The 25,883-nt window shown below is 54.6% G+C and overlaps 1 protein-coding gene across 3 annotated transcripts; it reads left to right on the top strand.

Moving 5' to 3' along the window:
* Positions 1-833: 833 nt before the first annotated feature.
* On the top strand, positions 834-25,393 carry LOC102931965 (oxysterol binding protein). 3 transcript variants are annotated; one of them, XM_043549529.1, is made up of 15 exons: positions 834-963; positions 994-1,265; positions 12,787-12,995; positions 15,750-16,000; positions 17,208-17,406; positions 17,918-18,020; positions 18,337-18,391; positions 18,826-18,957; positions 19,164-19,409; positions 19,640-19,760; positions 21,689-21,792; positions 22,084-22,179; positions 22,781-22,953; positions 23,222-23,442; positions 23,536-25,393. In XM_043549529.1, exons 1-15 carry the CDS (start codon positions 949-951, stop codon positions 23,676-23,678), a joined length of 2,340 nt encoding a protein of 779 aa, XP_043405464.1. In that variant the 5' UTR covers positions 834-948; the 3' UTR covers positions 23,679-25,393. The 3 variants fall into 3 exon arrangements, with proteins under 3 accessions (XP_043405464.1, XP_037755311.1, XP_037755312.1); XM_037899383.2 differs by having other exon boundaries at positions 883-1,265; XM_037899384.2 differs by lacking the exons at positions 834-963; positions 994-1,265 and adding an exon at positions 1,844-1,872.
* The last annotated feature ends 490 nt before the right edge of the window (positions 25,394-25,883 follow it).

Genomic DNA, 25,883 nt, shown 5'->3' with positions numbered 1-25,883 from the left:
GGCCAGGGTCTGTGGATTTCCCCTAATGTAGAACAGCTTGGTGGGACAAATCCATGCAGGGATGGGGGAGCAGCCTGGCTTCAATTCACTCCTCCTGCCCTATGCCATCCTTTTCAGATGGTGGTTTAGGAGCCTGGGTGTCTGTGGGGCTTTGATCGGGGAGCTCGGGTTCCGTTCCCAGCTCTGCCACAGACAGCCATGTGACGCTGGCTGAGTCCGTTGCCATCCTGAGCCCATTTGCCCAGCCATGACCTGGGGCCTCAAAGAGGCCAGACCCAGCAGATGGGGACACTGGTAAGGCATGCTAGGGTCCTGGCCCTGGGGACAGGTCAAGGGTCAGAGATTGGCAGTCCAGGGTGAGAGTAACTCAGGGTCAGGGGGTCACAGGTCACCAAGGTTAGAGGTCACCGAGACCCTGGCTTGGACACGTCCATGAGCCCTACTGCTTCCTGGATAGGTTGGCTCCTGGTTCAGCCAATCCCAACATTAAACTGGTGGAAACCCCGCCCACTGGAGCCTACCCAGTCAATCAGACACAGGATGAATCACCTCTCAGTGTGTGGCGTCGCCTTATCAGCACCTCCCCCAACCAATAACGTCTCTGCTCTACGGCGACGTTAGCTTATCCCCGCCTACATCTCCCCATTGGACGCAGATAGCGACGAACAGGCAAAACAGCCAGGGGCAAGGGGGAAGACTACGCCAATGGGATGGCAGCGATGGCTACCGCCAGCCAATAAGCTGCCAGGACCCGCCCAGCAGAGGCCGCTGTGCCAATAGGAGCGCATGGGCGGGGCCGCGGGGCTGGCGGGCGGGTCTCTTGCCCCCGGAGAGGGGTGGCGCCGCCAATGGGCAGCGCGCGGGGCGGGTGACGGCGCAGCGCACGGAGGAAGGAGGGGGGCAGGGCACTTGGGCTCCGGCGCGACGAGCTCTCGGACGCGGCGCGAGATGTCAGAGCTGCGGGCGGCGGGGCCCGGACCCGGGACAGGCCCAGCGGCGGCGCCCGGACCCTCGGCACCGGCCGCGGGAGGCGGCGGAGGCTCCGGGCCCGGCCCGACCACCCCGCTCCCCTCGCCGGCACCGGGCGGCGGCGGCCCAGGATGCCCCGTTGGAGCGGGCCCGGGAGGGGTGACAGCCGCTTCCGGGTCGGCCAGCTCCGCTTCCGGGTCGGCCCGCGAGGGCTGGCTCTTCAAATGGACCAATTACATCAAAGGGTATCAGCGGCGCTGGTTCGTGCTGAGCAACGGGCTGCTGAGCTACTACAGGTGAGACCCCGCCCCCGGGCCGGGCCCCGCCCCCAGCCCTCCTGCCCCATGGCAATGGGCTGCTGAGCTACTACAGGTGAGACCCCGAGCCGGGCCCCGCCCCCAGCCCCTTCCCCCGCCCTCCTGCCCCATGGCAATGGGCTGCTGAGCTACTACAGGTGAGACCCCGCCCCCGGGCCGGGCCCCTTCCCCCGCCCTCCTGCCCCATGGCAATGGGCTGCTGAGCTACTACAGGTGAGACCCCGCCCCCGGGCCGGGCCCCTTCCCCCGCCCTCCTGCCCCATGGCAATGGGCTGCTGAGCTACTACAGGTGAGACCCCGAGCCGGGCCCCGCCCCCAGCCCCTTCCTCCGCCCTCCTGCCCCATGGCAATGGGCTGCTGAGCTACCACAGGTGAGACCCCGCCCCCGGGCCGGGCCCCGCCCCCAGCCCCTTCCCCCGCCCTCCTGCCCCATGGCAATGGGCTGCTGAGCTACTACAGGTGAGACCCCGCCCCCGGGCCGGGCCCCGCCCTCCTGTCCCATGGCAATGGGCTGCTGAGCTACTACAGGTGAGACCCCGCCCCCAGCCCTCCTGTTCCATGGCAATGGGCTGCTGAGCTACTACAGGTGAGACCCCGCCTCTGGGTGGGCCCTGTCCCCAGCCCTCTGCCCCTTCCCCCGCCCTCCTGCCCCATAGCGATGGGCTGCTGCGCTACCACAGGTGAGACCCCGCCCCCAGGCCGGGCCCCGTCCTCCTGCCCCATAGCGATGGGCTGCGGCGCTACTACAGGTGAGACCCTGAGCTCATTCGTGCTCTGTGAGCTGACCTTCCCCAGAGCAATGGGTGCTGACCTACTACACCCCGCTGGAGATGGGTCCTGCCGACTCAGTCCCTGCCCCACCCCCAGTGGTACGTCCCAACTCCTGAGCTATGGGTGAGACCCTTCCCCCGACAGCAGTGGGGTCCTAAGCTGCTTCAAGGAAGTCCCTATTTCCCTTTCTGAGCTAGACAGTCTCCTCACCACTGTGTCGTGGCCTCCCTCCCCCAAGCTACTGCAGGTCATGGCACCCCCTGTGCTGGGGACTGCCTCCCATTGGGACCCCATCCTAGGGAGAGTGATTTAGCCCTGCAGCTATTATAGATCCCAACCCTTCCCTCACACTGATACCTCTCCGGGCCTGGGATGTCCCAACAAAGAGGCTCCTTTTCCCACCCAGAACAATGGGTTCCTCAGGTACTGTATCTCTTGCTCTATATCCCTCTCCCTGTCTAGAGCCTGCTGGGAAGAGCCCCTTTTACATTCTCCTAAAGTAGCATTAGGCTGCTCAGTTCCTGTCCTCACATCAAAAGATTTATACATTAACTCAGATAGTGATTATTTCCCGGTAGGGGGAGTTCTCCCCTTCTGCCCCTCACAAGAAAGGTTGTTCTTGTAGTTAAAGGACTGGATTGGGTCATTCAGTTCCCTGCCGTGCTACAGACTCCATGTGTGACCTTGGAGAAGCCAGATGCTCTGTGCCTCATCTGTAAACTGCAAATAATATTACCCTGCCTTGCAAGGGTGTGGTGATGATGGGCCAGATAAGTACGTAGACCAACAGACTTTTTCGGGTAGCAAGGTCCCTGTCCCCACATGTGAGGAAGACTCAAAACCCCTAGGGAAAGAGAGAGAACCCCCTTGCTTATGCCCTGAACAGTGGGCCTTTCTGCTGCTACAGGTACCTACCCTTAGGAAGAGACACCAGTCATGTCCCCCCCCAACCTTTGCAATGAGCTCCTCAGTTATAGGTACTGGTGGCAACCCCTGCAGAGAGAGTTTCCCAAGAGCACCAGGTTCCATGGTTGTTGTAAATATCAGGGATCTTCCTGTACAACAAGACCCCTGTAGAGAGAGATAGTAGCAGAACTAGAGGAAGTTCAGAGAAAGGTGATGAAAATGGTCAAGGCCTGGATAACTCTCCCAGGCAGAGAGATTGAAAAGACAGGGATTGGTACTTTAGAGAAAAGGTAAATGAGAAGGGTCATGGTAAAAATCTATAAAATAATCACTGGTTTTGAAAAGGGGAGATTGGGAGCTTCTGTTCTCCCTGCTTTCTAACACTAGACCAAGGGACATTCAAAGTCAATACTTTTTTCACACCAGTGTGGTATTAGCCTGTGGAACTCACTGCCACATGAAGTCATTGAGGTTCAGAATTTAGCAAGATTCAAAAAGGGATTGGACAGCTATATGGAGATTAAGAACATCCCGATTAATTAAAGATTTTTGGAAGGGATATTAAAGATTGGCTTAAGCCTGAAATTTATTAGGATGAGAGGTTTCAGAGTAGCAGCCGTTTTAGTCTGTATTCGCAAAAAGAAAAGGAGTACTTGTGGCACCTTAGAGACTAACCAATTTATTTGAGCATAAGCTTTCGTGAGCTACAGCTCACTTCATCAGGAATGCTACTGGCCTGCTGGGCCACCTTGGGCAAATCATTTCCCCTCTGTTTCCCCCATCGGTAAAATGTGGGTAATGATACTGACCACTTTTGTAAAGCACTTTGAGATCTACTGATGAAATTACTAGATAAGAGCTTGGTACCACAACTGGCTCAGCCCTGTCCCAGGGAGAGACCCCCTTCTCCCCCAAAGATCAATGGGCTTCTCAGCTGCTAAAGATAATCCCAGCAAGAGAGATGTCTTTTGTCCTGGGGACATTCTTTTCCATGAAAAGCAATGAGCATTCAGAGTGCTGAGATACTTAGGTAGAGAGACGCCTGCCCAAACTCTTGCTGGATAGAGATCTCCCATCCCCCTGCTGAGTCTGCTCCGTCCCGCCAGCACTCACCCAGCCAGAGCCACTGAGTTACTGAGCAAAGGTACAGGGGCTGCCCTGCCCAGTCACCCTAACTGGGCTCACTGGACAAATGGTTCCTAAGTTATTGCAGAGACTGGGGTTCCCTCTTGCTCGGAGTCACCCCCCTCCTCCTCACTGAGGTACTGCTGGAGCCAGAATTTCCTCTCACTCAGCGGGGAGATTCCCCCATGTTATCCCTTCCTTGGAGCAATGCTGCTACAGATGAGGGGTTCACTGCCAGTCGCTGCCCCATCTGAACTCTCCTCCTCTCTCACTCAATCATAACCCCTATGTACTGAGGCCTTCTCTTCCTGATGTTCCCTCTGAGGCCCAGCTGGCTGAGCAGAGCCCCAAGAATTCGGTAAAGTAGCGGGAGGGCAACTCCATTGTTCTTTTGGTTGGTGGCTGGTGCCCGTTAGGAAACTTCAGGGCCAGGATGCCAACTCTAAGTCTAGGCACTCGCTCAGCACCGCTCTGCTATTTGGCCGATAGAGCATTGAGCAGACATCATTCACATTCCCTTGTTCAGCTCAGTTTTGGGGCATCCTGAACTGCTGGAAAACCCTCCTGCTGCCAGCCCGTAATTCCCCTTCCCCAAGCTGGGAGATGGCACCTCGTTTCCTTACCTAAACTGGGTTACACACACACACAGGTCACTAGCTCAGTAAGTAGCACTGGCAGCTGCTAACCCTAAGCCTCTTGCAGCCCATTGTACATTGCCCTGCATGCCCCTAGGTTGACGCCCTACCCAGAATCACAGGCTACGCACAGCAGCCCCCGGCATGGCAGTTGGTCCATAACACGTCTCCTGGATTCCTTCCCCCCTCTGGGGACTAATCTGAGCTTTAAACAAAATATTTCTTGTTTTAAGTGCGTGGATCAGTGAGGTGTAAGCTCAGGGGATGTGTGGTCAGTCCAGTCCTCTAGTGCCTTGCACCAGGAGGGAAGTGGAAAGCAACCTCTCTGTTTGGGTGAGTGGGGCAGCAAGGGCATCACCCACCCAGCCAGAGGGGCCATGTGCACCTCCTGCCCCCTCTGACTTTTGGAGCTCCGAGGCAGCTCCAGTCTGCTCCTTGTGTAACAGTGCTGCTCAGTCTGGCTGCTTGTGGGTACCTAGGCGGTAAAGTGCTACTGTGTGTGGTGGAGGGATTCTGTGCTCTGGGCCCTCCAAGGTGCTGGGGTGGGAATAAGGACTGCTCTCCTATACCAGGGTGAGCAAGTTAGAGCCTTCTGTAAAAACCCACTGAAATCTTTCTCCAGCGCCATCCTCCCTGAAGGATCTCAAAGTGGTGTTTAGACTGGATTCAGGCATCACTGAATTGGAATTAGCCAACATGCCCAGGTTCAGGTAGGGGAGTGTGATAAGATTTGAATCACCAAGGCCATTTACATCAGCACCTTGTGCAGCCCGGTATCCACCACCACACTGGGGCCTTGAGTCACTACTTCCTCCAGGGCATGCCTTCCTGAATTGCTCGCACTACTGTTTGTAGCGCAGGGGTTCTGAAACTGGGGGTTGGGACCCCTCAGGGGGTCACGAGGTTATTACATGGGGGGGGTCGCAAGCTGTCAGCTTCCACCCCAAACCCTGCTTTTCCTCCAGCATTTATAAAGGTGTTAAATATATAAAAAAGTGTTTTTAATGGTGTTGCACTCAGAGGCTTGCTATGTGAAAGGGGTCACCAGTACAAAAGTTTGAGAACCGCTGTTGTAGCACCTCAGCGTTCGCTGAACATCTCCCATCTGACCTGGCTTTGCACGTTTAGGTTTAGGAAGTAATTTCATTGCCACCTGCATAGTAAATATCTGCAGATAGAACAAAACTATTTGCACACCCTGCCTGTAGTTGACATCTGAGCCCCAGAGCCTCCACAAGGGTTAAAAGCTTTACCAGAGGCCTGGATTGGAGAGAGAGGGAGGGGGTAGTTCCTCCTGCCAAGCCCGGCCCTACCCCCATGCTTGATGGGGGCTCCTTCATATCTGCCCCTGGCAAGTAGATATCTCACAAGCTTGAAGCCCCACCCCTGCCCCTCTGGGTACTGTGAAGGAGAAGGTTTTTTTCTTCCATCTCCTGACTGTTGGGCTCTCAGTACTCTGCCCTATCCCAGCCTCCTAGCTGCTACGGGTGTGAGTGTATGGGGCTTTGGGTACACTACACATGCTACAGCTGTGGCTACCCTGCTGTAGCACTGTACTGTAGAGGGGGCTTTGCAGCTGCAGCTACCCCACTGTATAGGGTGACCATATGTCCCATTTTGGCCAGGGCAGTCCCCTTTTTCAAATCTGTCCCAGCCGTCCCTACTTTTTCACCAAAACTGGGCTCTTGTCCCAGCTGCAGGGCAGAGCAGAGAGCAGCGGGTGCTGCTCGGGGTTCAGCTGAAGGCAGCGTAATCCTCCAGCAACAGCGGAGAAACGTGATGCTGGCAGGCAGAGCTGCCTTCAGAGCTGACCCCCCCAGGCTGCGCAGAGCTCAGCAGGTCAGCCCCAGCTGCCGGCGGCACAGGGCTTGGCAGGCTAGCCCCTGGTGGCATGGGGAGGGCGGCTCTGGGGACAGCTCAGGCGAGCCCTGTGGGTGGGGGAAGGGTGGGGCAGCTCTGGCAAGCCCTGGCCATCCTGTTTTTACTTTAACAAATATGGTCACCCTATCGCTGTAGCCCTGGACTCGAGAGGGGGGTTTGCAGCTGCGGCTACCCCGCTGTAGCCCTGGACTCGAGAGGGGGGTTTGCAGCTGCGGCTACCCTGCTGTAGCCCTGGACTCGAGAGGGGAGTTTTCCTTTGAGGTAGGAAATTCACATCCCCTAGAGGTGGCAACTAGGTCCATGGAAGAATTCTTCTATTAGCCTAGCTGCATCTACTCCAGAAGGTTAGGTTGACCTAACTACAACAGTAGACATGGAACTTAACAGCCCTGAGTGACGTAGCCAGATATATGTAATTTTTAGGTGTAGACCAGTCTGCTGCTTTATTGCTTTGGATCCTCCTGAGGGCCTGCCACAAGGCCTGCTTCTGCTCATATCTTTCCTCAGCAGCAGCCTAAGGGAGAAGGATAGTCCAGTGGTCAGAGCACTAGCCTGATACTTGAGAGACGTAGGTTCAAATCCTGGCTCTACCACAGACTCTCTGTGTGACCTGGAGCAAGTCACGATGCATCGATGAAGTGAGCTGTAGCTCACGAAAGCTTATGCTCAAATAAATTTGTTAGTCTCTAAGGTGCCACAAGTATTCCTTTTCTTTTTGCAAATACAGACTAACACGGCTGCTACTCTGAAGTCTGTGTGTGTGTCTCTCTATTTTACAGATGTCAAAGTGGCACTGCCCAGCTTCTCTGGGGTGTAGTGGGAATGTTAGATTGTGAGGTGCTCAGATGGTGATGTAAGTGCAAGTAGCTGAGACGGATTCTTGAGACCCTCACTGTGGTCCGGAGGGCTGGGAATGGCAGCTATGAAACTGACAGGTTTCAGAGTAGCAACTGTGTTAGTCTGTATTCGCAAAACGAAAAGGAGTACTTGTGGCACCTTAGAGACTAACCAGTTTATTTGAGCATAAGCATCCGATGAAGTGAGCTGTAGCTCACGAAAGCTTATGCTCAAATAAATTGGTTAGTCTCTAAGGTGCCACAGGTACTCCTTTTCTTTTAGCTATGAAACTGACGAGCATCTTATGTCACTCTGCTGATGCTCAGGAAAGCCATGAGCAGAGACACTGCAGCCTCAGGAAGGCAGCCTTGCATTTGGTCATGTTGGGAGGATTTTCTTCCCAACCTTAAGGGCTAGAAACATCATTTCGTAAATAAATGAAAGCTTAAATCCTCAGAAGGCAGTGACTTATCCTCCCCACCCTTGACACCAGGCCTGTGGCATCTCAGAAAAGTCCCAGGAAAATGGTTCAGGAGTTATGTCTCAGGCAGGCATCTTGATTATAAACTGTTTAAAGTGACAACACAGAATAAGGGCGCCCAGCCTGGCTGAACCCAGGGTGGGGTGGCTGCTTGTTAGCTGTTCTCCTCTAGCTAGCCCTGTATTATTCATAGAGTAACTAGAGCCTGGAGGGTAAGAATAGCTGGCAACACAAGCTCATGTTACACAGCTGGGGGTGTGGGAGGGCAGAATGCACAGTTCCCCTCCCCCAGCCTTCTTGTCTGATGCTCTCGAGCAAAGACTTCCAGGGTTTAGAGAGTACTCAGGAAAAGTGGCAGCCCCTGAGATAAAGCAGCTCACCCCCATGTTGTCTTCTCCCCCCTCTCCAAGAGGGTGACCTACATCAGCTTCCTTGGTGTGCCAGCTGTAAGCTGCCAAGGCCAGGGGGAAGGTGTGAGTGTGTGCCAGCCCTTGGCTGCCTAGGTGTTGCTTGGTTATGCAGGCAGGGAGATGGCCCCGCATTGTACCACAGCGATACAGTGGGAACTTTGAACTCATCCTGAGCTGGGATGGGGGAGGGAAAGGTTGCAGCCTGAATAACTAGATTGGCTGCTGAAGAGCTCATGTGACCTTCAGGGCAGGGAGGCTGTGTGTTCTTGCTAAAAGTGAAGTTGAGCCAGCAGGGGGCATATGGAGGGGGGGAAGGGAGATCCCTTGACCTTAATGGGGGGGCAAGAGAGGACCAACCCTTCCAGCCATGCTAATTCTGCCATGGCTATTTGGGGGCCTTTCTCTTCCCATCACTATTGCCCAATCAGTGAGATCAAAGGACAGGATCTCGCAGGGACGTCTCCCCAGGCCAGCTCTGGAATTTCCTGCTGGGTGGTGGGTGCTCTGTGCATGCTCCGCTCCCTGCATTACTGGGCATGTTGACAGCAGTGTGTGATGTGGCTGGCCGGAAATTCACTAGTCCACTTGGTTAATATTTACTTTGGGGGCGGAAGACTGTTGTGTGAACTCTGTGAAGCCACATCCACCTGGGGCTTAACACCCCCAAAAGCTCGCCAGTCTGGCCGAGTCCCAGCAGTGAACATAAAATCCCCAGCCATCTGGCTTGCCTAGTGTGCGGCTGGCTGGCTGGGCTAAATTATCAGGCAGTTCTATGAAGTTCAAGATGTTGCCCTATTAATAGAAATGCCTGCCAGTGTAGAGATCACATGAGCATAGAAAAGCCTCCCCACCCAGACCCTTAAAAGGGGATTGGCCTGGCCCATTAATAGAACAAACTGGGAGCCACTGCCAATGTGGGGGGTGGCATGGGGGGCGGAGAGAAATGCCTCTGCAGTTTGCCATATGCTAGCGAAAGCTGGCAGAGAAGAGACCTGGTTAATAATGCCCACATAGCAGGGAGCTCAAATCAGAATAAACCACCAGCATATGGGGTGCCCGGCACTCCACAACCACCTCTCTGGCTGATTCTGGTGTGATGCTGCTAAGGTCTCAAAACCCCCACCTTCTCCTCCTTGGCTGGAGTTCTGTCTAGGAAAGAGGATGGGATGCTGGGGGAACAGGTGGCTGCTGAGATGGTGCCATGCCATAAGAACAGATATGTTGGGTCAGACCAATGGTCCAGCTAGCCCACTATCCTGTCTGCCAACAGTGGCTGGCACCAGATGCTTCAGATGGGATTAACAGAACAATGCAATTATCAAGTGAACCATCCAGTCCCAGCTGCTGGCAGTCAGAGGCTTAGGGCGCCCAAACCACTGGGTTGTGTCCTTGACTATCTTGGCTAGTAGCCATTGATGGACCTATCCTCCAGGAACTTATCTAATTCTTCTTGAACCAGATTATACTTTTGTCCATCACAACATCCCCTGGCAAAGAGTTCCAAAGGTTGACTGTACATTTTGTGAAGAAGTTCTTCCTTTTGTTTGTTTTAAATCTGCTGCCTATTTATTTCGTTGGATGACCCCTGGTTTGTTGAGTTATGTGAAGGAATAAATAATACTTCCTTATTTGCTTTCTCCACACCATTCATGATTTTATAGACCTCTGTCGTCTCCCCTCTTAGTCCTCTCTTTCCCAAGCTGAACAGCCCATATCTTTTTAATCTCTCCTCATACGGAAGTTGTTCCAGACCCTTAGTCATTTTTGTTGCCCTTCTCTGTACTTTTCCCAATTCTAATCTATCTTTTTTGAGATGAGGCGACCAGGCCTGCACGCTTTATTCAAGGTGCAGGTGTACCATGGATTTATATAGTGACATTATGATATTTTCTGTCTTACTATATCGCCCTTTCCTAATGGTTCCTAACATTGTTAGCTTTTTCTACTGCCGGTGCACATTGAGCAGATGTTTTCAGAGAACTATCCACAATAACTCCAAGATCTCTTTTTTAAGTGGGAACAGCTAATCTAGACCCCATTGTTTTGTATGTATAGTTGAGATTGTTTTCCAGTGTGCATTAGTTTTCACTTACCTACACTGAAATTCATCTGCCATTTTGTTACCCACCTGCCCAGTTTTGTGAGAGCCCTTTGTAACTCTTCAGTCAGCTTTGTACTTAACCATCTTGAATAATTTTTTATTGTCTACAAACTTTGCCACCTCACTGTTTACCCTTTTTTTCCAAACCATTTATGAATATGTTGAACAGCTCTGGTCCCAGTACAGATCCTTGGGAGAACCCACTGTTTACCTCTTTCCAGTGTGAAAACTGATAATTTGTTCCTACCCTTTGTTTCCTATCTTTAACCCAGTTACTGGTCCATGAGAGGACCTTCCTTTTATCCCATGACTGCTTGGCTTGCTTAGGAGCTTTTGGTGAGGGACCTTGTCAATGGCTTTCTGAAAATCCAAATACACTGTATCCACTAGATCACCCGTGCCCACATGTTTGACCCCCCATCAAAGAAGTTTAATAGATTGGTGAGGCATGATTTCCTTTACAGAAGGATTCTTCCCCAATATATTGTGTTTAATAATTTTGTTCTTTACTATAGTCTCCACAAATTTGCCTGGTACTGAAGTTAGGCTTAGTGGGCTACAATTGCCAGGACCAGCTCTGAAGCCTTTTTAAAAGTCAGTGTTACATTAGCTTATCCTCCAGTCACTTGGCACAGAGGCAGATTTAAGTGATAGGTTACAGACTACCGCTATGGCTTAGTGTGGGAATCTCCTTCTCATGCTCTCCGGTGAAGAGTGATGCAAAGAATTCATGTAGCTTCTCTGCAATGGCCTTGTCTTCCTTGCATGCTGCTTCAGCGCCTGGATCATCCCGTGGCCTCACAGAGAGCCTGGCAGGGTCCCTGCTTCCCCTGCACTCTCCCCCCCCCCCCCCCCCAAAAAAAAAAAAAAGTTGCTGTTTAGTTTTTGAATCTTTTGCTAGTTGCTCTTCAAATTCTGTTCAGCCCAGGGGTGGCCACCCTGAGCCTGAGAAGGAGCCAGAATTTACCGATGCACATCGCCAAAGAGCCACCGTAATACGTCAGCAGCCCCCGCTCCGCTCCCAGAGCCACCTCCCCCTCCCTCACCTTCCGATCCGCTGTTTCCTGGCATGCAGGGGGAGGGGGGGGGAGCAGGGCACAGCAGGCTCAGTGGAGGGGGCGGGAAGGGCTGGAGTGGGGGCAGGGCCTGTGGCAGAGCCAGGGGTTGAGCAGTGAGCGAACACACACACCACACCACACCACACCACACCCCCCCCCCCCCCCCGGCACAGTGGAAGGTTGGCGCCTGGAGCTCCAGCCCCAGAGTCGGTGCCTGTACAAGGAGCCGCATAGTAACTTCTGAAGAGCTGCATGCGGCTCTGGAGCAACGGGTTGGCCACCCCGGTTTAGCCTGCCTAATTATACTTTTACATTTGACTTGCCGGAGTTTGTTCCTTTCTGTTTTCCTCAGAAGGATTTGACTTTTTTTTAAAAGGTGTCTTTTTGTCTCTAAGCAACTCTTTTACTATTGTTTAGCCATGGTGGCATTGTTTTTGTTTGGTCCTCTCACTGTTTCTGTTGTTTGGGGTATACATGTAGTTTGAGCCTCTATTATGATGTTTTTAAGAAGTTTCCATGCAGCGTGCAGGCATTTTACTCTTGTGACTGTTCCTTTTAATATCCATTTAACTATCTTCCTTATTTTTGTGTAGTTTTCTTTTTGAAGTTAAATGCTACTGTGGCTTGTTGTTTTGGTATTTTTCTCCCTACGAGGAGGTTAAATTTAATTACGCCATGGTTGCTATTACCTAGTGGTTCAGCTATGTTCACCTCTTGAACCAGATCCTGTGCTCCATTTAGTTCTAAATCAAGAATTGCATCTCCCCCCTCCATCTCCCCCCTTGTGGGTTCCAGGACTAGCTGCTCCAAGAAGCAGTCATTTATAGTGTCTAGAAATTTTATCTCTGCATCCCATCCGGAGGTGACATGTTCCCAGTCAATATGGGGACAGTTGAAATTCCCCATTATTATTGGGTTTTCTGTTTCTGCAGCCTCTCTAGTTTCCCTGGGTATTTCACAAGCACCGTCAGCATCCTGGTCACATGGTCAGTAGTTTATTCCTATTGCTCTCCTCTGATTAGTCAAACATGGAATTTCTATCCATAGGGATTCTATAGTACAGTTTGATTCATTTAAGATTTTTACTTTATTTCAGTCTATGCTTTCTTTCACATATAAAACCACTCCCCCACTAGCATGACCTGTCGGCTTTCCCCCAGCCCTTAGTTTAAAAACTCCTCTGACTGTCTTAATTTTACATGCCAGCAGTCTGGTTCTGTGATGCCCCTCTCAGTGTTGACTTGGGTTACCCATTGTTTGCCTTTGTTCCCCAACCTTCTCCACTGTAATTGCAGATCGAAAGCCGAGATGCGTCACACCTGTCGTGGGACCATTAACCTAGCCACAGCCAACATCACTGTGGAGGACTCCTGCAACTTCATCATCTCCAACGGTGGGGCACAGACCTACCACTTGAAGGCCAGCTCAGAGGTGGAACGGCAGCGCTGGGTCACGGCCCTGGAGCTGGCCAAGGCCAAGGCTGTCAAGATGCTGGCTGAATCAGGTAAGGGGTGCCATGCGCGGCTTCTCCGAGGGAGCTCTGTGGAAGAAGAGGGAGGGACCCAGTGGTGGTGCAGTGCAGAGGACACGGGGGAAGCTAGGAATGAGTGAACATGAAGACTGAATTCCCTTCCTCTCAGGGGAGGGAGTGCTTTCCTAGGTGGGGCTTAGGGTCCCAGGGTGCAGTGCTGTGTGTCAGGAGGTGGGATCTGAACCCCCTAAGTAATTGAATCTCCCAACTCCTGTAGCTACCTGCTCGGAGCTCTCTTGGGAGCTGCAGATGATGAGAACCTCGCACCTGAAAGCAGCACCAAACGCTTCACCCCAAGATACCAATCACCTTTCCATTTTAGGGATGTGATGTGTAGCGTGGGGCTCGATACAATTTTACAATTGGGATTCCTGGCATGTTTCGTTCCATCCTATTTAGATTTTCAGCTCCTCGGGGCAAAGACCACGCGTCTCCAGCCTTGCCCAGCACCAAGCCCATGGTTCTCCAGTCACTGCTCAGTGCTGAACTGCGTGCCCGATGCCCCATGGCAACACACGGCCTGGGGGCTTGTTGCCTTCCAGCTTGCTTTAGCATAAGGGGCAGATGGACCCTGCTTTACCCAGTAGGCTGTTCAATCTCTGGTAGAGCTGTATCTCCACAACTACACCCTGTTTCTGTATCGTAAATCTGCCTGGCTCCCCATCCCATGGCTAAGCTGCTGTGTTCTGCAGCAAGAGGCTTTTGAGGCCATTCTTCCCCCTGGGCTGATGTATTTAGCTCCACTGAATTTTATTTCCCATGGGAACACGGGGGTCTGACTGTGGCTCAGCTACCGCCTCGCGCTGTCTGGGGCTGTGGCATGAATGTGCATAAAGATCTGCAAATGCACTTACAAGGGCTCTCCACACTCAGGCAGCCGCTGCTTGGAACGTTCAGGAAAGTGAAGTCAGCACCCTCGGTAGGTGTCCAGCCATACCCAGGGACTGAGTTTTGTGTGTGACAATCGGAGTTGTCTCTGAACCTCTCTAATAGTGTCAGCTGTTACCTCCCTTAATACAAAAATCCCAGGTCTCCTCTGACTGCTGCTTGAATGGCAGCTGTCACTTTTGCACCATGTAACATAGAACAAATGATGGAACAGGTCTGGAAAATGAAAGATTACTTGCAGTTTTGAGGCGGGGGGAGAATATCCCAATTTTTCTAGACCTTTTTCAGATTAGCCCCTATGGACATAGCAAATGATTAGCTATATCTGGTTGGGACAGTATGTAAGCTGCCAGCATAGTGAGGTATCATTCCTGAGTAGTGCCTTTGGGAGCGACCCCCAATACAATTATTTAATGTAGCTCTGCGTTGGCCTGCTTGGGATTTCCCTTTTTTTTCTTTTTTCAGGACAAAGTAGACCACTAAAAGATCAGCTGTCATGTCTTTACTGACTCTGACAATGCTAAGTCTTGATTACAATCTCTGCCATCTCTAACCATGAATTCCAAGATTCGGGGCTCTGGTATTCCTGAAACGTCTTTGTTTTCTGAGTTCTAATATATACCCTAGTGTTGGCTCTCTTGCTGTTTAACACACACCTCGTATGCCAGCCACATGGTCAGATCAGATCTTTCCCTTAAGATTTCCTGGCTTGATCTGTTCTGATAATGTATTGGACTTGGATAGTGTCTTGGATAGACTTCTTGGAGCCACTTATGCAGTGAACAGCCCTGCCCATTACTGTCATCCTGGCCTTAGAATAATCATTCCAGATTCTGTTTTGAAATAGAGGGGAGCGCAATAAATAGCCTGTCTGGAGTAAAAATACCCTCCCTCTTTAACTCCAGTCCATGCCCCTTCTCAGCTGTCTGGGGAGCAAGGTGAGCTTTACGCTATGGCCTGTAGGTGAGCAGACGTGTGCTGTTAAACCAAGGAAGGAAGCTCAAAAGCTCCTGTCTGCTGAAGCTCTGCCCTAACAATTCAACCAGGGCTCCAGCACTTCAGCTGCTGAGATGTCACGTGGGTGGAAAAGGCAGCGCCCAGTCTGCTCCGAGGGTAGACCCAGGAGCTGAGACACGTTGGTAGCTGGCACGGAGCATAGGTGTAATAATTCTTGCCAAGCGATTGGGCTGCTGCATTGAGCGCTAGCTGAAGTTTTGTGATGTGGCTTATGTAGATTGCAGTACGGGAGCCCAGCTGCCAGCATGGGTCAGTAGCAGTGGTTCTGTAACCCACAGCCACTCAGCCTGGCACTCTGTGCCCACCAGTGGTGGCTGGGCCACAGATGGAGCCATGGCTAACAGAGCTGGCTCTTTTAGTCTAGGTAGGCGTGGCTTATGTTTTGAGAACCGATGAAGTGAGCTGTAGCTCACGAAAGCTTATGCTCAGATAAATTGGTTAGTCTCTAAGGTGCCACAAGTCCTCCTTTTCTTTTTGCGAATACAGACTAACACGGCTGCTACTCTGAAAAGAGGTCCTGGGGTCAGTCCCCACTGCTGAGGCCCCAGCCAGGTGGTACAATTCCAACCTGAGCAGCCATTGGATGACAGCTGCTGTCAATCATTACTGACCTCCAGCTGGATTGGACAGGATGAGGCACCATTTCCCCTGAGCTGTCCAATCCACTACCATTACTTTGTGGAGACAGAATGTAGGAAGCGCTGACCGTGTGTGGGGAGCAGGGGAGGGTCTGGTAACACACTTGGCTGGTCGGTGCTGAGTATCCCTTCCTGGCTGGATGTGATGTGGCTTGTCCTTGACACCCCCCCCCCACCCCCCCAGATGAGTCGGGTGATGAAGAGTCCGTATCACAGACAGACAAGACGGAGCTGCAGAACACACTGCGCACCCTGTCCAGCAAAGTGGAGGACCTGAGCACGTGCAACGACCTGATTGCCAAGCACGGCACGGCGCTGCAGCGCTCCCTCAGCGAGCTGGAGACCCTCAAGCTGCCCGCCGAGAGCAACGAGAAGATCAAGCAGGTCAACGAGCGAGCCACACTCTTCCGCATCACCTCCAACGCCATGATCAACGTGAGTGTGGCCAGCTGCGGGGGGTGGAGCACATGGAACTGCAGGGATTACACGCCCCAGCATGCACTGCTCCAGATTGGAGAGGCCTCTCAGATCAGTGCGGAACTGTGCGTGCGGGATCATGTGCTGTGTGGGGCAAGCAGCCATGGCCTGGGTCTGTGTGACACGATAAGGCCCTGATCATTATTGCAGTGAAGGCGATCTCTGGAGCAGGGGGCAGATGTATTGTCCTCTGTAAATCAGTACAGGTAACCTACGGGTTCCTGCATTGCCATCGGAGCCTTCTGTTGGGCAAAACACGAGCACCTGTGGCCTACGTGCCCTCCCTGTTATGGTGAATGCCCTGCGGTGCCTATCTAGGGCTTCTGTGGCTATTGCGATCAGCCCCTGCCACAGCACATTGAATTGGGTAGCCTGGTGGGCAGAGAAGAGGTATAAAAAGATGTAAATCCCTTGCACCCTTTTACACCTCTTCTCTGCCCACCAGGCAGCCTGATACAGTGTGCCACGCTGGGGGTTGATCGCAGTAGGACGTAGGAAGGGATGGGGATGAGGCAGGATTCCACATGGAGAATGGTTCCAGCTCAGCTCTGTGATTTTCTAAGAGGCCAGTGAAGGCATGGTTCAGTGATCGCTCATCTGGCCATAGAGGGTTGAGGTATCACTGCCCTGGTGTCAGAGGGAGATGGGGAACCCGGTTATGGGATGTGGGGTGTGGGAAGTTCCCAGTATGGGCTGGTCCCCAGAAGGGAGCTGGGGCTGTGATGGAAATGGGGATCTATGCTCACTCAAATGACTGAGCCAACGGTGGCTTCAGCTGGGAGCTCCCTCCATTTCTCTGCCTGCTGTCCCAGCTTTGTAAGCTGCCAAGCACTTGCCAGGGAGTCTCTGGCCTCAGAGCTGCCTCTAGTCTTCAGAACCTCAGCACAGGGGCTCACAAGGAAGATGTTGTCTTGACTGGCCAGAAGGAATTATCGTCTGGGTGGCTACAAGGCCACTTGAGCTTGGGTGGTGGCTGGGACACTGCCAATGGCTTGAAAATTCCCCTGCATCTCTTGTTTGTCCACAAGGGGGCAGCATTGCCCCAGGTGGGAATAAGAGGCATCTGGAGCCTACCAACGCATGTTGAGCAGACCCCTCTAAGGCAGCGCTTCCGGGGCAGGGTGGAGTACAGAGCTGTGGCAGTGACCTGTGCTCTTCCTCGCAGGCCTGCCGAGACTTCCTGATGCTGGCACAGACGCACAGCAAGAAGTGGCAGAAGTCCCTTCAGTACGAGCGAGACCAGCGCATCCGTCTGGAGGAGACCCTGGAGCAGCTGGCCAAGCAGCACAATCATCTAGAGAGAGCCTTCCGAGGGGCCACCGTGCTGCCAGCCAGCACTCCCCGCAGCGGGGGCTCTGCTAAAGGTCAGCGGGCAGGGCTCCTTCCCCGAGGCTGCACTACAGCTGTCTGCTGTTGCTCTTGCTGGGTGATGCAAGGACTGGTGGGATTGGGAGCTCTCTCTCAGCTCTCCATCATTATGCACTGCTCCCTTCTAGCGCTCCCCCTGCTGAGAGAGGCTGGGACTGGAGTAGCCAGGAGCTTCTGCCACAGCAAGTGCTCCTGCCCTGCTCCGGCTGGAAGAGATCAGTAGCTGGGAGCTCACCCCAAAAGCAGCACTGCTGCCCCGCTCCCAACAGTGCCCTCTGGTCTGGTGGGAGAGGCTGGGGCTGGAATAACTGGGAGCTCCCCTATAGCCAGCACTCCTGCCCTGCTCCTTGTAGCACCCCCTGCTGGGAGAGGCCAGGACTGGAATAGCTGGGAGCTCCCCACACAGCCAGCACTGCTGCTCTGCTTCCCATAGCGCCTCCCGCTGGGCTCCAGGCAGATGGAGACTGAAGACTCTCGTGTATAGCTTGCCACCATTCCCTCTTGCAGATGAATGCTGCCCAGGGAAAGGAGACCTGAGCGACGAAGATGATGATAATGAGTTCTTTGATGCACCAGAGATCATCACCATGCCGGAGAGCATGGGCCACAAGTGAGTGATCTCGGGCTGAGTCTTGGGCATCGTTCTCCCTACTCCTCTGCCTAGCAGGGAGGATGCCCCTTCCCTACGCGTACATCTGTGGATGATCATGTAGCTCTGCTTCTGCTGGTAAGCACCATACTGTAGGTTACTGTGATGAAGAGGGGTAGCTATCAGCATGGCCTGGGCCTCTCCACTTCCCTGCCATGTCCTGTACCATTCCTTTGCTCTTCAATGCGCATCAGACTGAGAAAAGCCTCTGATGGCTTGGGGGAGGGAGGGCATTGAGGGGTGCAATGTGCTGACTTGTTTTCTCTTCTTCCTGTAGACGCACCGGCAGCAACATCAGCGGCGCCAGCAGTGACATCAGCCTCGACGAGCAGGTAGTTCTGTACCCAGGGCAGGTACAGTCTTGTTGCTGATGGAAGCCCCCAGAGAGAGAGAAGCTGTCTGGGGGACATGGGCAGATATCCCAAGGAATGTTCCTGGCACTGTTGACTTGAGCTTGCCGGGTGCTTTAAGCAGGCATGAAGCCAAGGGCCTGACAGGCAGGGCTGTGCGTATGGGAGTGCATGGAAGCTGAGTGGCGGAAGAACTAGGCCTTCTGGGAGTGGAGTGGGAGGAGATCTGGTGGACTTGGTCAAGCAGGGTGTCCCAGGCATAGGAAGCTGCATGGAAGGAGGCTGAAGGTAGAGAGAAGGACACGAAGGGAGGGAAGGAGTCAAGATTGAGAAGAAGTCATGCAGGGCCAGGAAAGCCTGCAGACCGGCTTTCCCTTGGTCATGCCAGCATGGTCTTGCCCATGTCTTGCCCTCAGTTCAAACATCAGCCAGAGGACACCAAAAAGGAGAAGAGAACTCGGATTCCCAACAAGCCGAACTACAGCCTCAACCTGTGGAGCATCATGAAGAACTGCATTGGGAAGGAGCTCTCCAAGATCCCCATGCCGGTGAGTCCCCCAGCCTGTGGGGGTGCTCTGGGGCTAGTCCTTTGAAAGAGGGTGACCTCCAGTTTTCTGAGTAACAGCTGGGACTGAGGCTGCAAATTGATGAGCCCCATTGATCTAAGGTTGTTAGGTTCCCAGTGCTGCGGCTCCCTGGGCAGCCAAGATCCTGGGCTCCTCTCCTGTCTCTGACTCCTCTCTCCTGCTCCCAGGTGAACTTCAACGAGCCTCTGTCCATGCTGCAGCGCCTCACCGAGGACTTGGAGTACCACGAGCTGCTGGACCGAGCAGCCAAGTGCGAGAGCTCCCTGGAGCAGCTCTGCTACGTGGCCGCCTTCACAGTCTCCTCTTATTCCACCACCGTCTTCCGCACCAGCAAGCCATTCAACCCTCTCCTGGGGGAGACCTTCGAGCTGGACCGGCTGGAGGAGAACGGCTACCGCTCCCTCTGCGAGCAGGTGTGAACAGCCTCTGCCCTAGAGGGCAAGCCAGGCTACCATGCCGTCTGTGCTGGGGCTCCTTAGAGATCTCCTCCAGCTGGAGCTCCTGGTGCTGCCATCCCTGTCTACCCAACCCCAGGGCCCCACGGTTGTGTCTCTTAGAGAGAGCCAGGCGCTGGGCTTGGGAGTGGCAAGTAATGGCACTGGTCCCTTGGCAACTGTCTCGTTCTCTCCCTTATCTCTCCCAGGTAAGCCACCACCCTCCCGCTGCTGCCCACCATGCTCACTCCAAGCACGGCTGGACGCTTCGCCAGGAGATCAAAATCACCAGCAAATTCCGCGGCAAATACATATCCATCATGCCCCTCGGTGAGTCCTGGCCACCAGCATCCCTACTGCTAGGCACTAGGGAGGGTTCCTCGAGCCACGGCAGAGTGTCCCAGGCCCCTTAGTGGGGGTTTCTATCTCCACTCCCCTTGCTGTTACCCTATGTGCCAGCGAGGGTCTCCAGCCCCTCCTGTAGTGTTGTCAGCTGCCCAGGAAGGAGGATGGTAGAGTGTGGTGAAGATGATGCCCCCTCTCCTCTCCCAGCTCAGTGCTCCTTCTGCCCCAGCCCATCGCAGGAACATGCACTGGAGAGCCAGATTTCTGGGATCCATTTCCACTCCACCACTGCCTTGCAGAGTGATCTAGAGCAAGCCACCCAGCTGCCGTGCCTCAGTTTCTATAGTGGGAATGGCCTGAGCTGGTGGGGAGCTTGGAAAGCACGAAGCAAGTGCCACTGCAGCAGGCTAACCCCAGCCCCACAACTAAGGTGACGTTTATAATACCTCGCTCTGACGTAGAGCTTCTCAGCCATAGAGATCAGGGTCACGGCCTCTATTTTACAGGGGGGAACTAGGCACAGAGAGGGGATGTGACTTATACAAGATCACCCTGCTGTCTGGGGCACAGCTGGGAGCTAAGTTTCCTCTAAGCTGCGCGACCATGCAGCAAGCTATAAAAGGGCCACGCAGGCAGGGAGAGGCGCCCCTCGCCCAGCCCAGCCCTGCTGCAGCTGCCAGGCCAGGGAGAGGCGCCCCTCCCCCAGCCACAAGCTGCTGCGGTGAGAGAGGGCTGGAGGGAGTCTGCACCTCAAACCTGTCATCCCTGGCCGCACCCCCAGCCAGAGCCCACTGCCCCAGCCCTGAGCCTGAACCCCTCATCCCCGGCCCGAACCCCTCATCCCCGGAGCCTGCACCCCCAGCCAGAGCCCTCACTTCCCCGCACTCCAACCCTCTGCTCCACCCCTGAGCCCCTCGGCCCCACGCCCGCCACACGTCACCTCCATATTGGTGCACATAACAAACTTCATTCTGCACATGGATGTAAAAAATTAGAGGGAACATTGACTGGGAGTAGAACCCAGGTGCCCTGACTCTCAGCCCGGTCCAGTAGGCCACGTTGTCTGAGTTTCTTTGCCAGTGGAAGGAACAGTGAATATCATGGGTCTGAGGGAGTTCTAGTCGATTGGATGGTAATTCCAGAGTGGTGGGGGATTGGTTGTACAATTGGAGATCTGGAAAGCTGCTTATAAGCTGTTGAGAAATCGGCGTCTGCAGTATTTTCTGGAGAGTGTCTTGCTCTTTTATACCCCTTGTGCAAGAAATCAGACATGCTCTGGGACCCGTCCTTCAGCCCCCTGGCTGCTTCTCGTGTGCTGCTTCCTGGAATTGGTTACATGGCACAAGCATCTGTCCAGAAACCATGTTAGACATAACGGCAAATACACACATCGGGCTGAAACCACCAAAGTAAAGGGAAGTGCCTCTGCGTGAACGCAGTTGGTCACCTCCGAGGAGATTGGAAAACCAAATGAGCCCGGCAGTGTTATGGCTCGTGCAGGGAAATCCTCAAATCCAGTGCTTTACCCATCCCCCGCTCCCTACAGTGCTCCCTGCTGGGAGAGGCTGGGACTGGAGTAGCCGGGAGCTCCCCACACAGCCAGCTTGGTACTTCCTAATTGCGTGGCGCATGTGACTGTCGGATAAAAGCAGATTGGGTTGCCGTTAAGTGTTGGGCCGGGTGAAGTCCGGTTCGTGTTGCGTTGGGGGCTCTCCTAGAGATGGGCGGGAGGCCTGGATGGGCGCAGGTGTGTGCTGTCTGCAGCATTGTGAGGCAGCCGCTGGGGTTAGACTGGCCGTTCCCTTCCCCCATTTTTACTGCTTCTGCGGCGTGGGTGGGTGGAGTTTGTCCCCTCCCAGCACGGAGGGGGTGTCTGCTAACGGCTGTTCCAACCTCCACCTCCCTGTCTCTAGGTACCATCCACTGCATCTTCCACTCCTCCGGCAATCACTACACGTGGAAGAAGGTGACCACCACAGTGCACAACATCATAGTGGGCAAGCTATGGATAGACCAGGTGAGCGGGCGGGTTTGGGAACATGTTCACGTGGCAGCACTGGGAGGCAGGACTCCTGGGTTCTGTTCCCAGCCCTGCAGCAGCGTGGATGGGAACGGGGGCAAGTAAGTCCAGGAACGGGTCGTACAGCAGCAGCCAGGACCCCTGGGTTCTATTCCTAGCCGTGTGACTTGGGCTAGGCACCTAACAGCCATGGCTTAGTTTCCCCATCACTACCACGGGGGTGGGGGCTTGGAAAGTGCATCGTGAGTGCCGCTGAGCCTAGTTAACCCAAACCTTACTCCCCCGCAGTCTGGTGAGATCGAAATCGTCAATCACAAGACAGGCGACAAGTGCAATCTCAAGTTTGTTCCTTACAGCTATTTTTCCCGGGATGTGGCCAGGAAGGTAAGAGGGGGATTCATGGCTCATCCTCATTCCGAGTCTCCTCCCCCACCCCCGAGCAGGGTGCAGTGCTCATCGGGGCAGTGCAGGAGAGGGGCTTGGGGGATAGAGGAGGGGAGAGAATAAAAGGGCCAGGTGCTGTGGGGCAGAGGGGGAGACAGGATGGGAAAGGACCTGTGTGAGCTGCTGCCCCATGGCAGGTGAGGGAGAAGGCAGCACGTGGGGTGTGACATGGCAGCTACATCTGGGAAGTGACCTGCCCATCTAGCCCTGTATTGCTGGCTCAGCTCCAGTCCCAACTAGCTGTTCCTCTGGGGTCATGAGCACGGAGATAACGGGGCTGGGGGTGGATGGGATCTGGGGAATCCGTGGAGGGCGCAGTGGGTCTGGGGCGAGGAATCTGGTGAACTCCTGAGCGGAATGATGGGTTAATGGAGAGGAAGGGGGTGGAATATGGTGAATTTCTGGCTCCTGCAGCTGGCTTTGGCTGCTGGGAGCGGCACTAGAGGCTCACATGGGAACTCCCCATCTCTCTGCTCCTGTGCTGGGTGGCTGGGGAGACAGCTGCACCCAGTGCCCCACTTTGTACTTTCCATCCCGGCAGGTGACGGGGGAGGTGACAGACCTCTCGGGGAAAGTGCACTTTGTCCTGCTGGGCACCTGGGATGAGAAGATGGACTGCTTCAAGGTGCTGCCAGGCAGTGGGGACAACGGTGCTGAGGGGAGGCAGAGAGCCGAGGAGAGTCGGGTCCTGCTGTGGAAAAGGAACCCCCTCCCGTGAGTGAGGGCTGCTGGGCTGGGGGTGTGGCCGAGACACTGTGGGGGCTAGATGGTCCAGCATAGCCCCAGCTTCCTTCTGGGCTGTCTGATATGCAGGTGCTGGCTCACGCCTTGCCATCTCTGCCCTCCAATGCAGAGATCAGGGATTCCCATGGGACAGGGAACCGCTTCCCCACTGGCGGAGCAGGCAGCAGGGCTGGAGGGAGGATGCCATGCTGGCTGATCCCGTCCCACTGCCGTGTCTCACCCTTGTCCCTCGGCACAGGAAGAACGCTGAGAACATGTACTACTTCTCTGAGCTGGCGCTGACACTCAACGCCCTCGAGAGCGGCACCGCCCCCACTGACAGCCGGCTGCGGCCTGACCAGAGGCTGATGGAGAACGGGCGCTGGGACGAGGCCAATGCCGAGAAGCAGCGGCTGGAGGAGAAACAGCGCATCTCCCGCAAGAAGCGCGAGGCCGAGGCTATGAAGGCCACGGAGGATGGTAAGGAGACTGTTGGCTCCCTGCCCCTCTCCTCGCCCCAGGCGGCGCTGGCATGTCTGACACCCCTCCCGCCAATCTTCCTTCCCCCTCCAGGCACTCCCTACGACCCCTACAAGGCTCTGTGGTTCGAGCGGAAGAAGGACCCTGTCACAAAGGAGTTGGCGCATGTGTACCGGGGAGGATACTGGGAGAGCAAAGAGAAGCAGGACTGGAGCTCGTGTCCGGACATTTTCTGAGCTGGAAGTGGCAGGATCAGCAGCAGGAGGAAGAGAAGGAAAGAGGATGGAGGTTGAAGGGAAGCAGCCGATCATGTGACTTCCTTGCCTAGCGCTTTCCTCGAGTGTCTGTCTGTCTTAACCAATCGCTCGTTCCGAATCAATCACCACAAGCAAAAGCCAGTGGCGGTGATTGGCTGGGTTGCCTTAGCTGATTGACACTGACATTGATGTCTAGATCCCCGGGGCTGGTGCTCTCTGCCCCAGGTGGCCGTGTCCCCCAGCTCCCTTACGCGGCTGTCTGTCTGTCCAGCTTGGCTTGGCCCGACTCCTCCGGGAGCTGTGGGAGGGAAGAGCTCTGGAGCTGTTAGAAAAGGACTGGCCCTTGTTAACACCCTTAGACAAGGGGATGCACACAATGGGGCTGTGGGACAGAACAGAAGCCTCTCAATGTACTTCCCATGGGGTGGGGGGCTGTTTGCTGGAGCTGGGGATATCCTGTTATCTCATATTGTGGTGGGGAGGGGTCAGTCTCTCCTCCCTTAGGCAGGAGCTAGGGGCACCCAAGTGGCTGGGGGAGCCTGGTGAGTGCCCATGGAGACGGAGGAATGTTGTGGCAGGCAATGCAGAGCCATAGCTCCCCTTCCATCCCGGAGCAGGGGCAGAGGCTGTGACTGGCCTTGCTCTCCGAGAACCCTGTTTGGGGCAGTGTCTGCTGAACTTTCTGTCTGATTTCAGAGAGGGCCGTGGGCAATGAGACCCCCACCCCCTCTGCTCTCCCCTCCTCTCCCACCAAGAGGCACCCACCCCACTGTCTTCCCCCTCCCCACGTGCACTCTGGAAGGTGGGGAGCTGCGGTGGGGGTGGAGCATCCCTCTGGCCAAGCGAGCGCCTGTTATATATCTGTATATTATATATATGTAGAGAGAGCTAATATTTTGTTTGATTTCTGCCCCCTCCTCCCACAGTGGGTCTCATTTTTGTAACACCCACATCTCATGTCACCTGCACAGTGAGTACCCATGCTCTGTAGAGCTCCCGCCCAGCCCCTTAGGCACAGCACTGGTCTGTGGGAGAGGGGGAGGTGGTGCTTGGGCCCAGAGCCATACTTGGCTTTGGGCTAGGGCCCTGCCCACTTGGGCTAGCATCCCTCCTTCTCCACTTGGCCACTCCCCCCCCATGTTAGTCACCTGCCCCTTCCAGCAGGAAGGACAGAGGCACTGATAGCAGCCACAGTTGGATCCTGAGGTTCAGAGGTGCTGCCAAAGCAGGAGAGGATCGGGCAGGGCCAGGAAACAGGCCAGCCCCAAAATCAGAGGGGCGTCTCTCTGCAGCCCTGAGCCTGGCTGAGAATCACACACTGAGGTGCCTTCCTTGTATGTTTCATTCTGGGTTCGTTCTTTCCCCCCTTGACTCCACCACCTCTGCCAACCGGGTGAGGGGGCAGTGTTCGTACTTCCTGTGCCTAGACTGCTGGCTGGACGGGGCCGGTCCCCTCTCGCCGGCTGGGTGAGATGAGGCCAAGCCCAGTGCTAGCTGATCCCTGCTTGTGGGGGCAGGAGGAGGCACGGAGGGGACATGGGCCCTGGATTCCCATGGGAGGGACACTGGTAGATTTAAAAAAAACTAAAACAAATCCCTCCACTTCTAGTCTTGGGTTTTTTGCCTTACTGTTTTTTCTTTCTCTTTTTTTTTTTTTCCAAGAAAACAACTAAATTAAAAAAACCTGAAAGCCCCACGGGGGGGTGTGTGTGTGTCACTGCCAGCTGATTCACTGTAGAGACCAGCTCCTGGCTGGGTTGGTACGTAGACCTGCTCCTGCCCAGCTGGGCTCCTGGGGCTGAACTGGTCCCTAGCTTGGGGCTGTCTCTGTGGCTGGCTGCTTCTGCACAGGGGCTGGCAATCAGGATGTTGGTCCCAAAGTCCCCTCCCCCTCTGGTTATGGTAGGTTCATCTGTGTACCATGGAGCGAGAGGCCATGGAATGAGTGAAGACAGCCATCCCCCTGCTTTTCCTCCCTGACTTGTGTAGGTGTCTCTCTCCCCCTCTTCAGCCTGCAGGCCTTCAGGCAGGCTGTATATGGTGACAGAGGCTGCAAGGCTAGGACATGCTCCCTTCAAGCCACTGCCCAGCAGAGTTGGCTTAGACTCAATGGAAAGATTGAGGGTGTGGGTATGATTTTGCAATGGGGGGGTCACAGGCAGAGGGCAATGAACCCCCCCCCCC

This window comes from Chelonia mydas, chromosome 6, assembly GCF_015237465.2.
Source record: "Chelonia mydas isolate rCheMyd1 chromosome 6, rCheMyd1.pri.v2, whole genome shotgun sequence".
NCBI classification, from domain to species: domain Eukaryota; kingdom Metazoa; phylum Chordata; order Testudines; family Cheloniidae; genus Chelonia; species Chelonia mydas.
This window is presented reverse-complemented; position numbering and strand designations above follow the sequence as displayed.